Source organism: Schistocerca gregaria, chromosome 8, assembly GCF_023897955.1.
Source record: "Schistocerca gregaria isolate iqSchGreg1 chromosome 8, iqSchGreg1.2, whole genome shotgun sequence".
Taxonomy (NCBI): Eukaryota; Metazoa; Arthropoda; class Insecta; order Orthoptera; family Acrididae; genus Schistocerca; species Schistocerca gregaria.
The window spans coordinates 164,505,219-164,519,462 of NC_064927.1; the positions used below are offsets into that span (position 1 = coordinate 164,505,219).

At 40.5% G+C, this 14,244-nt stretch overlaps 1 protein-coding gene across 1 annotated transcript in view; it reads right to left on the bottom strand.

The window, feature by feature from the left end:
- Positions 1 to 14,244, bottom strand: part of LOC126285093 (trichohyalin-like) — a 189,180-nt gene that overhangs the window by 11,929 nt on the left and 163,007 nt on the right. Inside the window, exon 9 of the mRNA XM_049984417.1 lies at positions 12,100 to 12,216. Within this exon, the coding sequence (XP_049840374.1) occupies positions 12,100 to 12,216 (117 nt within the window). The remainder of the gene's footprint in view (positions 1 to 12,099; positions 12,217 to 14,244) is intronic.

Sequence of the window (14,244 nt, forward strand, 5' to 3'; positions counted from 1 at the left end):
TGTTTTTTTTATGTGTATCGTTAATCTCTACCCCAAGAAACATAATTTTGGAGAAAATTTAGCGGTTTGTGTGTATTAAAGTAGCTTGACAGTTATATTACGCAACTGCATAGTAAAGCAGTACATACCGCAAAGCCGCAACCAGTTATATTTGCAACGTTTTCTATCATTGTGATCCCGTAAGGGAATTAACTGTCTGAGTGTGTGTGCGCAGACACTGCAACCAGAACAGAGTGCGTGATGCGTGGAGTTTTATCTCTCAGATGTCTATTGTAGACTATGTAACACATTTAACGAAAAAAGGGTACTGTAGAACACTCTTTCCTTACAAGAAGCCAAGTAAACCATGCCCACTCTAATAGTTACGGAGTATTGCCAGCCTGTCAGTAAATGAAATGAGCTTATGGCATTTTTGCTCGGGAGGCCCCTTCCGGGGAAGTTCGGCCGCTACGTCTTATTTCATTCGAAGCTACATTGGGCGACTTGCGCGCCAGTGAGGAGGATGAATTGATGATGAGAACAACACAACACCCGGTCCCTGGGCGGGGAAAATCTCCAACCCGGCCGGTAATTGAACCCGGGCCCTCTTAGATGGGAGGCGAGCAAGTGACCACCAAGCTAAGCAGGCGGAAATCCTGCCACTAATTCCCTTGCTCATAAAGGTACTTTTCTCTGGTCTATTTTTATTTATGTCCTACATTTTTATTGCAACGGGACCTACGTCCAGGATAGTCAAAATAGTAACCTTCCGCAGCACTCCAGGTTGTCTAGTTATTTGTCAAAGCGATGTTGGTGTTGACAATTACGTTTGTTTGACTGTCTGCAAATCGGAAAGCATCAAATGGTTCTGAGCGCTATGGGACTTAACATCTGAGGTCATCAGTCCCTTAGAACTTAGAATTACTTAAACCTAACTAACTTAAGGACATCACACACCTCCATGCCCGAGGAAGGATTCGAACCTGCGACCGTAGCTGTCACGCGGTTCCAGACTGAAGCGCCTAGAACCGCTAGGCCACACTGGCCGGCCGGAAAGCATCGATGTTGGAAAAGTTCCAGATGTCGATTTTACAATTTTAATCGAACCAGAGGATGTATAGCACTGTAAAAGTGTTCGGTTCAGCCTAATGGAGTGCAGATGCTCTGTGGAAATCTGATATACATCAAAAGCCAACTCATCACCAAATTCAGCCCACAAGTGGCCAGCAACAAAGTTTACTACATCAGGAGTGACACCAAGACCAACAGCTGTCATGTTACTGTCTAAATAGTAACAGCGTTTTTAGGTACTTCTTGGAAACTATTAAACTGAGAGACTATGTATAGCTTACAGTTAAAAAACAACCTGTTACAAACACACACAGTATATACAAATCCTGTATTTTGCCATGCACAAAATATATCAGTTAACCAGTTGTGTTAAAAATGATTTCAATGACGTTGTGGAATGTATAATGGGACATGAAGTTCATGTGGGCATCAAGTTGGATGACTGCATAACTGCTTGTGAACATGATCACATGCCATGCCGAATTTAACACGTTCAATGGACAATGTTTGGAAAATGTTTCCAATATGGCAAAACGGTATGATGAATGAAGAAAAATCATATTAAAATAAGTTTGTATATATGACAGTAATGAAATAACTATTGTTATTAAAAAGTTACACTTGTTTAATTTGCAATTATACATATTGCTACATTTACCTGTATTAACTTTATACATATGAGATGTAACTCTAAGTTATTATTACAGCATCAGAGATGCATAAAAGTGTTCTGGCTTACAGCAAGACACGCTGAGAAAAGCTGTACTCAGTATTATCAGTGATGTGTGGTATAAACTTCAAACTAAGCTCACTGACAAGCACTACTTAACGTGTAACTTATGCCTGTAATGCAAATATATAACCTACTATAAAACAACAAGTTACAACAGTATACATCTGTATTTTATACTCAAAGTGTTACGTATTTTGACAAATAACGAAAAAGTAAAATAATGCCAACGAACTGTTAACGTCGGAAGTTACCCTCACATGGAGGGTCGCTATGATAAATGACTTTGATATTGGTTTTAGCAGAGCTAAGGCGGTTTTTTTGACCAAAATTAGAGGACAGCTCTGTAACGTTAGATAGGAAAATCGGCCGTGAATTTAACAACTATCTACGTAATAAATTCTCCAAGTTTATCTCTGTCAGACATAGTTTCAGGGCGAAACTACATTTTTACAGCACAGGAACGCTATTATTAAAGTATCCCCCTTGCTTATTTGTAGGTGTAAGATGACAAAAAAAATGATAAACTGTCTCTGAGAGAAGTAAATCTAAGGCGGATGTAGTATGACAAATCGGAAAAAAACAGAGATGACGCAGCCATACTTATCAGAAGATACGAGTATTTAATAGACTTTTAATTGGATATCTACTGTAGTGGCTGTAGTAGTATGCCATTTAACAAAGAACGAATTATCTCTGAATAGGTTGACTAACTTAGATGCAGCAAAATAATATTGATCTGGATTGTGGCTCCAAAAAAACTGGGAGATAGAGAGAAAAGAGGGAAAAAACATTGAATCATGTTGTTTTCTGTACACGAATGTTAACAGTTTGTTCGAGAGCAATTTCTATCTGTAGGAGCTTGGTCCTTCGAAAAAGATTTTTTTTTGTAGCACATGATTCTGGCAACTTAACAGTTTGTCGGTAATCTGTCGAATATTTTTAAAAATACAAAGGAGGAAATTTTTAGTGCTTTATATTTAGCATAATCTTATTTGGCAGCACGTGCTTACAACATTTATGCGTGTACTATATAATTCCGCGGATAACTTAGAATGTTTCGTCTTTCCCCTATTTTGACATCATCTCCCCCTTATACCTAGTGTTTACATTAAAGCCCCACAGTTTCTGATGCAAATTACTTATATCAGCAAGTCAGTGCAATATTTCTATAGTTGGAGTCGTAAGGAATTCAGTGATATGAGTGTAGGCAACGAATAATAATTATTATGTTATGGAGATAATTTCCACGGTTTTCATCCTATTGCCGCCTCGAGTCGTAATGAGGTAAGCAGAGTGTAAAAGTTGCTTCTTATTGATATGCTTTAATTGAACCCTGAATGGTGTAGTATTTTCACATCGCAACCTTAGGGAGAATGTCTACTTCGACAAACGATGGTATTGTGGAGATTCCTTTCTGACAGTTCTATATTTTGGCACTAAAATCTTCTTCATTTTTTTCTAAGAATGTGTAAATATCACGATGTAATCACCATAGTAAGAGTTGATCTGCTTAGGTAATACGACTGGCTGGCCTGGGGTAGAGTCCAGAGGTGGTTCTACGTGCATTAGGTCTCAGGCGCTGCAGTCATGTACTGTGCGGCTGGTCCCGGCGGAGGTTCGAGTCCTCCCTCGGCCAGGTATGTGCGTGTTGTCTTAGCATAAGTTACTTTAAGTAGTGCGTAAGTCTAGGGACCGATGACTTCAGCAGTTTGGTCCTTTAGGAATTCACACTCATTTGAACATTTTAAGTGAAAATCACCACTCCCATTTTTGCCCAAACATTGTGTCGCGGCCTTTCATTTATACTAATGTCACCCTTTATACATTATTAACAGGTTTTGTAACGAAATGGGAGAATCTTGCTGTATGAAAGGTAATAACCGGTTTGGACGAAATTTGCTTAGCCTCCATTACGATCATCTCACCGAGATAGTTCCGATTCGTAGTAATTATTCAGCACAAGCTTGATATTTAATTTACGAAGTCGAATTTGCTAGTCGGAACTGGCGTGCTTGATATCTTCAGAGCTGACACAGTCGCGAAAAGTAAGAGACCAAAACAGTTATTAGTGAAACGTACAGTATTTCTGAGAGTTTAAGGATTTTCAGTCCATTGTCAATTTAACTCTCCAGTAGAATTCAACTGGCGACTGTACAAAGACCTATGAAAATAGATCATTAGTATACTGTACATGTAATATTATTTCTACAAACGTATATTTCATAACCGTTTATTTCTTTTTCGGGTATTGCAACGATATGTACATGTTAATACTGCAAACCTCATACAAAGGGAATGAAGTTAATTGGAAATGAGAAACTAAATTAAAGAAGGAATATAAAATAAGGAAATAATACGTGTGCAATTAAGACATTCATGCGAAGACATCACTGTTAGCGCCTACAACACAAGGTAAGACAATATTCCATTCATTCAGCTTGTATTGTATTGTATGTTAACCGGGGGCCGCCCCACACCGAACCAGTCTTTAAGGATTATTGTGCGGTTCGGCCCCTACATCGAGTAGGGGCTACACTCTTTCGATTTGCATGCTTTGCTGATGTTGGACACCGAATCCTAGTGTGTAACAAGGTGGTGTGTAATGTGACTATATCGGTTAGTTAGGTTAGGTTAGTGTTGTTTAACGTCCCATCGACAACGAGGTCATTAGAGACGGAGCACAAGCTCGGGTTAGGGAAGGAAATCGGCCGTGCCCTTTCAAAGGAACCACCCTCGCATTTGCCTCAAACGATTTAGGGAAATCACGGAAAACCTAAATCAGGATGGCTGGAGACGGGATTGAACCGTCGTCCTCCCGAATGCGAGTCCAGTATGCTAACCATTGCGCCACCCCGCTCGGTAACTATATCGGAGTGTCAGAAGCAGCATGTTGTAATCGAGTTGCGAATTCAGAATGTTCGTCCGCACACAGAGCACCCTCTTCTTCAGTATGACAATGCTCGACCACACAGGAGAGCTGCGACTTCTGAAACACTCCGACTCCTTGTATTCTCTGTCATTGATGATCCACAATTCAGCCTCGACTTGGCCCCATCGGGTTTTCATCTGCTACCAAAACTTGAAGAACGCATTTGAGGACTTCGCTTTGATGGTGCTGAAGCGGTAACAACAGAGATGAGATTGTGGCTCTGTTAAACAATCTGCTGCGACAGTATCAACAAGCTGGTCTCTCATTGGACGGAACGTGTTCATTGTCAGGGTGACTATGATGAAAAATAAGGATCTCGATATGAATAATAAAGATGCAGAATGTTAATAATGCATCTTTTATTTAAAAAGCTTTAAGAGTTATCATAATGAATTCGGATGCATTACTTTTGGACACACACTCGTATAAGGGGGGATAACATCACAAATGTGTGCTTTAAAAGAGGAGTGATGAAACATTCATATTTTCCGATTTGTCATACTATATACAGCAATGATTTACTTCTCTCAGTGTCAGTTCCTCATGCACTTCGTTATTTTGCAACTACACACAACTAAGGTCGATACTGTAATAATATTGTTTCCATTTAGAAGAAATGGTAATTCCTCTTGTGATTATGTCTCATTGAGACTAACTTGGAGTATTTAGCATGTAGATAAATGTTAAATACACCACAAATTTTATTTTTTAATATTACAGAAAGGTCATTCTCTATTTTTTTCCGAAAACTCGTCTTTTGTCTGCTTGAACCGATACAGAAGTCAGCCATACGTTGTAGTTACCCTCCGTGTGCGGATAATTTCCGATATTAATAGCTGCTTGGCTATACCCTGATTTTTACTTCGTTTGTTCTACACAGTTGCTTGGTGGGAGATACAGTTTTCTTGGGAGTGAAATCTCACGTTAGAAACATACTAAGGCTGGTACTTCAACGAATACATACTACTAAGTTTTCTCCTTAAGTAGGTGTTCTGCTGTATAAAGTAACAATATGTGTATAAAACACAAATGCACATTCTTGTCGTAATACACAAGTATTACTATAAATCCTTGATTGCAAATGATAGAAATTCAACCCTTACCAAAAAATAATTGTATTTTTTAATGAAAATACATAGGATTTCGATTAAAATACATGCATCACTATTGTTGGAGCTTAATTGTTCTATATTAATGAAAAATACACATGGATCGCATATTGATATTACCGGTATAAGTTACACGTTAAGAAGCGTTTCTCGATGAGGGTCGTGTGATGTTTGTGTCGCATATTGTTGGTATTATTGAATAGAGCTATTGAGAACACATGCTTTAAGTCAGAACACTTTCACGCCTCTCTCGTTCTGTAATAATAATGTAGATTTACTTCTTATATATGAGAGTACTACAAAAAAATTTAGTAATATGCATGATTGGAAATTAAACAGATATTATAATTTTTTAAAACAGTATTCATTTGATTGCTCTCTTATACACAGATCTCTGAGACAGAACTCCACATAGCAACCATTTTGTAACGACTGCAGTGTATGAGGACACACATTCAGACAACGATTCCTCTATGGGATCACAATCATGGAAAACATTCCAAATATATTGCAGTTTCGCAGTATGCATCGCTTCACTGTGTTGTGATAAAATTCAACTGTCAAGCTGCAATGTAAGTGCCACTTTAATATGTATAAACCGCTGAATTTCCTCCATAAGTATGTGTTTTTGGGTAGAGATTACCAGCAAGTGTAGAAAACACAGACATGTTGCTTATTTTAATGCATAAGTTCGATTCCAATTCTCTGATTGTGGATGAAAAAATTAAATCTTTTTTCAAAATAAAAATGTTCTGTATTATTATTTTCGAGTACAAAACACATATGGTACTACTTTCATATCTTATTTGTTCTACAGCAGTAAAATAAAAAATGCACGTGGATCATACGGGTGTTGGGATTACTTCCGATAAAATCATGTTACGTGATTCATTAGTTGTGGCAGAGCTAGCAGAAAGCCACCAGTAGAGACAGCTTTACTTGCTCGTCAATTCATCATCATAAATTGTACAGAGACATCTCACAATGCTTGGCTGCACGGCTAGACAATGCAAGAGCTGCAATCGCTGGCTCAAAAAGATTACTTTATCTGCTCCTACTTTGGGATGGGTCAATTAATGTGCTTATTCAGGTGTGCTGCCTGAAGCAAGCCTTGGCGTACCCTGAGCTACACTGAAGTCATGTGGCGGTGCATGTACTGATGTGAGGGTGGGCTCCAAAGAGAAATGGGTGTCTGCCTTCGGTCAGTGATGTGGCAAATCTGTCATACTTACGAAAAGACAAACTACGAATGAAGGCTTTGCACAGACTGTGGGAAAGACTGTGCCGCGATGAGTTTGTCTGAAATAAAGGTGTGACTGTCCTCTTCCTTTCTACTACCCCCGGTGGTACAGCACGACCACAAAAAAGAATGCCTGTGGTAATTTTTAAACCACAGACCACTATTGTATTTTGTTTATGCTGCATCTCAGTGTGATTTAGCAATGCCTTTCGCAGTTTGCAGCGTATTTTGAAAATCATGTTGCACTGTAGATGCCTGGCCATGTTACATGCATTCTATCTCACTTGGATTTTTCTAGTTTCCCCCCACATTTATACTGGGTTATCTCCACTACAATTCCATGTTGTCATACTTAACTTGGTAAGTCATGTTTGATTGTGATATCGTAGTTTGTTGACCATACTGGGTCATAAATTATACCAATTAAATGACGTTATTTTTAAAATCATCCAGCAGCCATATTGGGACATAAATCGTAGTAATAAAAGGCAGGTGACATAAATACAGGGGCAATCAGTCTGGGTAATAAATTATAGCGATAAGGTAAGTGCAGGAAATGTGATAACCATATAGGCTGGCTTCATATGCCTTGGTCAGTTGTAGAACATCCCGTCTCTGATCTTGAATCACCTGCAATTTATATGTTAGGCAATTAGCCTAGAAGAGAGTGGGCTGGGGGAAGTGGAAGGGCGAAGGGTGGAGGAGAGGTGAGATGTGGCAGTAATCCAATTTGGTCTGAAACCCACACACCTTCCCTACCTGTACGGTCTACCAGCGTGGTCTTCATGAGGCTGCAGTGTGTGAGAGATTTCGTGAATACACATTATGTAACTGAAACCCACACACCTTCCCTACCTGTACGGTCTACCAGCGTGGTCTTCATGAGGCTGCAGTGTGTGAGAGATTTCGTGAATACACATTATGTAACTTACCAGATGTTGTTGAGGATGATCCATCCTAGCTCATCTTACGATACAGCTGCCTGCCTGGCACGTATGGCCTTACGGATCTCACATGTATCTGCATAAAACAAGGTAAATTTTGTGGTGCAAGCCTGTGGCCAAGCTATTGGCAGACTTTAGGTACAGTACAGCCTTTCTTCTCCACAGTACTAGGAGGGGGTGGGTGTGGTAGTGGGCACATCACGAAAGACGTCTTTTAACTCTGGGAAAGATTCTTACCATTCATTTGAAAACAGGGTCAGTGGATCTAGGGCCTTCCTGCAAAGACTGGATGGATGTAAAGTATCCACCCCTCTACAGCATTCAACCTGGAACCTCCAGGATTGTTCTATCGACGAGACTGCTAAGACAACAGTTGCTTAAACTGTGAAACTGCAGTGTATGCAACATGATTCACTTCTACTCTCCACTACACCAGGTGCTACGTTCTGACATAGCTGGCCGCCATATTGGTTTACAGGTGTTGTAAAACCATGCCTCTTTTGGGTCTCACTCTGCAAGTGCTCGCTCATGTGAAGGCGAGCAACGGAATGACAGTTGGGTGGAGCTGATCTGCATGGAAAGCCAGTGGTGAGGGGTTACTCGCTCAGCATTGTTATGTGCATGAAGTCCTCTAGGCAGAACGATACAGACAGAGAGAGTAGCCATGGACTTGTGAGGCACCAACGGAGGAAATACTATGTTCTTGTAGGCAGGGTTTGACGTGTCCACATTCTGAGCGAACTGATGGAAGTGCTGTTGCGGCCACATCTAGTAAGCGTTGCTTCACGCAGTGGATAGTGGCAAAACAGAAGCACGCCAGCCGCCGGTGCAGCAGGTGTCGGCAGCTGACCTCACGACGAATTAACGTATTCCTGGGACATTGCCGACGGCAGTTCTGATGAGATCCTTCAACTCAGGAATGGTGGCACAACGTGTTCGGAACTCTTCTTGCTTCAGATAGCCCCAGAGGAAAACGTCTGCACAGGGAAGGTCAGGTCAGCGAGGCGACGAGGAAATGTCACCAAAACGGGAAATTACTCTACCAGGAAATGTCTGACGCAAGAAATCCATGCAAACTCTAGCTGTATGCGGGGTCGCTCCGTCTTGTTGAAACAATAATTGTTCCACATCCACATCGACCATATCTTATTGGGGAAGAACGAAGTCTTGCATCATCTTTAGATAGCGTTCACTGGTGACGGTTACAGCCACGCCGCTGTCATCCTGAAAGAATAAAGGGCCAATAATCCCAAAGGAAGTAACTCCACATTACACTGTGACACGAGAACGAAACTGTTAAACGAAAAAGGGAGTGTCTAGCCCGTCTACTGTGTCTAGGAAATGTCGTTTACTCTGGCGAAATAGCCCACCACACACGTGGGAAGATTAACTGGCACAATATTTGCTTCTGGGATTCGCGAAACTCCCACAGTTTTTGGGAATATGTCAGACAGCGAAAAGGTGAAGTGAGAGATGAACTGACTTGGAATGGATTCGTACGCCAATGACAGAAATGGGACAATTGGGAAAGTAATATCTTGCTTTGGGTCGTATCGTATCTTCAGTCATTTGTCGGACGTCACATATGAAGCTGAGGAATATGACACTTCATCCAAAAGCCAACATCACAGAGACGTCGTCCATCTCTTCCCTATGAAGCGCTAGTACAGTCCAAAAGTGCAGATCGACGACAGGACATTCGAGGAAACTGAAGACCCACTCAACGGTCGTGAAAATTCGACGGGAGGGGCTACCTTCGATGCCCACCATAAGGAAGATAATGTAACAAGACGACCAGAAGGGTGTGTGTGCTTGTCCTTAGGATTGGGTGAAGTAGTGTGAAAGCTTAGGGACTGATGACCTTAGCAGTTAAGTCCCATAAGATTTCACACACACATTGATGAACTCTAGATCCAGCGAGCTGTAGTCGGCTTAAGAGAGAGTTCTGGAATAGCGGGATGCGGTTATTTAAGGACAGGGAGCAATGCCCTGAACTGCAGCGCATGGAGGGTTGTGAGTGGAACGACATCAAGTGATAACAACAGCATACATAGTGTCATCGACGGAAGTGAAATCCAAGACACCACAGAGGAAGTGCGGCTAAGGGAAAATGAAATTACTGTACAAGAAGGCTAGCTGGACAGAACTGAGAGGGGTACTTCATTGTCCAGGAAGTCCACGACTGAGTAATGATGTAGACTTGAAAGTGCAGGATGTGACAGTATCTATACATAGACTAGATTAACGACAGGGATGATTTCTATCACGCAAGGTCCTTCTAGAGAACGTACTGCAGAAATTAACACATGAGACACGGGCAGTCAGAAAGCACTACAAGAACTACGCATCCGTGAGGAAAAGTTATGGAAAATCAAAATCAGACGATGGAGACAATTCGTGGAAACTAACTTAGAAATTAATCCCCAAGGAATACCCTACCAAGCGGCCAGTGAGAAAATACTATTATCAGCAGGCTTGTCTACGCTCGAAAGAAATTATGGATCGGTAACACATCTGTTATCAATCTGTGCCTTAGTAATGGAAACGTTGTTTCCTGACGAAGATGAAGAAGAGGACAACACGGAAGATCAAGGCAAATAATGTTGAGATTAAAAAAGAAAAAGAAAATAAAAAATATCCATGGCTGAATGGGAGCTCTGCTGAAGTTAGTTAGTTGGATGTTCCATAGCTAATTTGAACGATTCTGTCATCGAAATGATATGGAACGAGTTAGTTTACAGGATAAGTAAATATGATTAGTTTAACATTAAAGAAAGCATTATTTGTTTAGTTCTGGTGAAATAAAATAAACCTTATGTGGCCCATCAAGTGAACTGTATGAAGAGTGTCTCTTGCAGGAAAGGGCGCCTGTATCATGAAAGAATGCTGAGGTAATTCTTATTAGTAAAGCTCAAGACAAGGATCTGGTGATATCCAAATCCTGCACATCAGTTTCACTTCTGAACGTTCTCAGCTACGTATTTAAAAACATATCATGCCAAGTATTACAAGATCATAGACTGCAACATGGGATAAGCCCTGATCAGTACTGATTCAAAAGAGGCAGATCAACTGAAAACCCAACAAATGTGATCTCATTCTATGTAAGTTGTAGGAGTGATACTACTATTGTAGCTTTGGTTAAGACATTTTGGCCTACTTCCTCTCGTCGCCTTAGGAAACTGCAGTGGTCAGAGCCGCTGTAAAACTGCCTGAGAACTACTGATGTGGGAAACATGCATCTTTAGTTTACCCACGAAAGGAAATCACGTAGACCATATCGAAAGACTCTACACAGGGATCAGTGTTTGTTCCACTGCTTTGAGATGTAGCATTGAATCCCATGCTACAGAAATTAAATGACAGCGGTAACATGGTCGTATTTTCAGATGACGTGTTGTTCGCTGTGATGACTCGAAAAGGTTATAAAAGACAGATGTAATGCTGCGTTCGATGAACCTGAAGGATGGTGTCGAAGTGTTATTAGCATCTCAGAAAACTGCGTACCTCATCCCCTCATCCTAAAAACGAATATAGCAATAAACGTAAAACAGATTAATTGATGTAACGATCAGAAGAAGCATGGTAACAGGATACCTAGGGATATTCCTGGATGAAACTTGTAATTTCACACGTCATACAGAGGAGATAAGCAGGAAAGGACCAAACGGGATGCACACTGTCCTTTAAAACAATCACAGGATACCACCGATCTACGTTTACCATCAGTCGTAGGATATGGTCACCTGGTGAAGCTTCATTAATTAGAAAAGTTCAACAAAGCGTGCTACAGGGATTAATGGTCGGCTGCTGTAAGAACTAAAGGCGATTAGATGCTGCAAGATATCGTACCCTGCGACAATTTTTCAGTGTGACAGTATGTGTAATGACATAACTGTCACGCACTGTACTAAACAATTAGATTTGCCGAGGCAACAGCAACACAGTGATAGATGTAACTGAACTACAAGTTACTGAAATGCTCACGAATTTACGTAACAGGCACAAAATGTTAATACTAATTCACACACAAGGGTGAGTGCAGATCTCACCCTTGTAGAGGGAAAGCAGATTTTTGCCCCTACTTGACTCACCTCTTGGTTACGGAGAAGCTCCGGGTATGCCAGCAGTTGCATCTGCTGTGTGAGTTTGGAATTCTCCTTGTACAGCACGTCACGCCTCCTCTTCGTCTTCAGCACTTCCTGTCTGGCCTGTTGACAAAGATGTAGACCGTGATATGTATATTCATTCCCTTAGTTAGGAACTATTGTAGCTGCCGATACCAACCGGCCGCTTCGACTCGTAACGTTATCATAATGGCGGGCATAAACCACTATACGAAATTCAATGTGCTTAAAATACATTCATACAGAGAACTATAATTCTTTTCATGACATCACACAACTTTACCTAGATCTCAATTCACGTTAAGGATTAGTATATCACAACTTACATTTCGCATTCACATTCATTGTCTTTATCAAGCCACAACTGAACTGTATGCTTTCAGCATAATCTAGATGGCGGAGTACGCTACATGTCACAGATCAATTTCGCATCACCACTTGCACTCTAAAGATGCAACACGAAGGAATTATCTGAATGGGACGTAAACTGGTGCCATTTCTTTTCATAACAAGACCTTTTTAATTTTCATCCGCAGAACTCTTAAAACACAGCGGTACGTTGACGATATTCTATTTCCCGTTTTGTTGCCCTTAATGGTAAGTCATCCTCGCCTTACATTTCAGATAATGCCCATTCACACTTGGCACGCGTTTCTACTACTTGTCAACTTACTTGTCAAAACCTACCTTGGTCGGCAAGGATGTCCCCCAGGACATCCGACAGCTCTACCAATCAAAGTCAAGGCGAATAACTGCTGCCATAAAGGCCAGAGGTGGACAAATACTTTACTCACTTGCTCAATTTGTGAAGCTCTTTCTGCTGAATAAATCATCCATTTTATTGAAACTGTAATCATTTGTTTGTCTGTAAGTGTACATCACATCTACTAATTTTTGTACCATGCTCGAAGATTAAAGTGCATCCACATACCGTTTTTTATCATTTTGTTCAAGCGTTCGGCAGTATTTACTTTCATGTGGAAGAATGTCGAGTACTGGTGCATTCCATACCCCTCCATTAACACCCTGAAACACCTTTTATAAAACTCAACACGATGTTGGATTTGAAGGTTTACAGCACAGTGATTCATCAACATCAGCAACAGTTGATCCATCACCTATGCAACTGCTTCCTCAATTTTCGGTTTTACTGGTAACATCCAAATAAATTTGGAAAGTGTATTATTGATCACTATAATATATTTGAAACTTTTACTCTCTCGTGAATATTACTTTATATCTACAGAATCAAATTGTCATAAGCCGTACAAGCTTGTACTACAACATGTACATGCGAGAATTTTTACTTGATAATTTGTGGAATTCTTGAACGATTGTATCCATAATTATTCAATGATGCTACCTACTCTGATCAAGAGCTTTCCCCAGGGGCGCCCACCCAGTCACTGAGGAGGCCATCTTCGATCACAGCTGGTCAGGGGCGGATTCAGGATCTCGGTCAGGGGGGGGCAAATTTTTTTGGTACCTGTCTTCCAAGAAATTAATTCCAAATAAAAGCATTAATACTCTATATACGTGCACACACACACACACACACACACACACACACACACACACACACACACATATATATATATATATATATATATATATATATATATATATATATATATATTCTGCTTTTGGTTTAATTGTGTATCGCTATGTTTCCATTCTTAAATCTTCGAAATTAGCTCACCATCGCTTTCATATGACAGAATGTTGCCATCTAATTCGCGCATGTGTTTATACGCATCAATGACGATACGACTGCGAAAAGTTATAATAGGGTATTTGACTGTGTTCAGGAAAACATCTTATATTGTTAATTACGTCAGTATCTGTTTGTATCTGAGGACCGTAACATTAATATTCTTACTGTATGAGAGAATGGATTGTGAGTGAATCCACAGACGTTATTTTCGTGTACATTTGGCTAATTAATGTTTGTTCACATTCCGCATAAAAAGTGAGAAGAATGCCAAAATGGGGGAGAAGCGGTCATCCAGATCGAAAACGTGCAATTGCAGAATAAAAGGGACTGTCGTAAGGTTCTCACTATTTGCAACTATTGAGAAAATTTTGAAGTATTCCTTCGGTGTTCATCGCTTA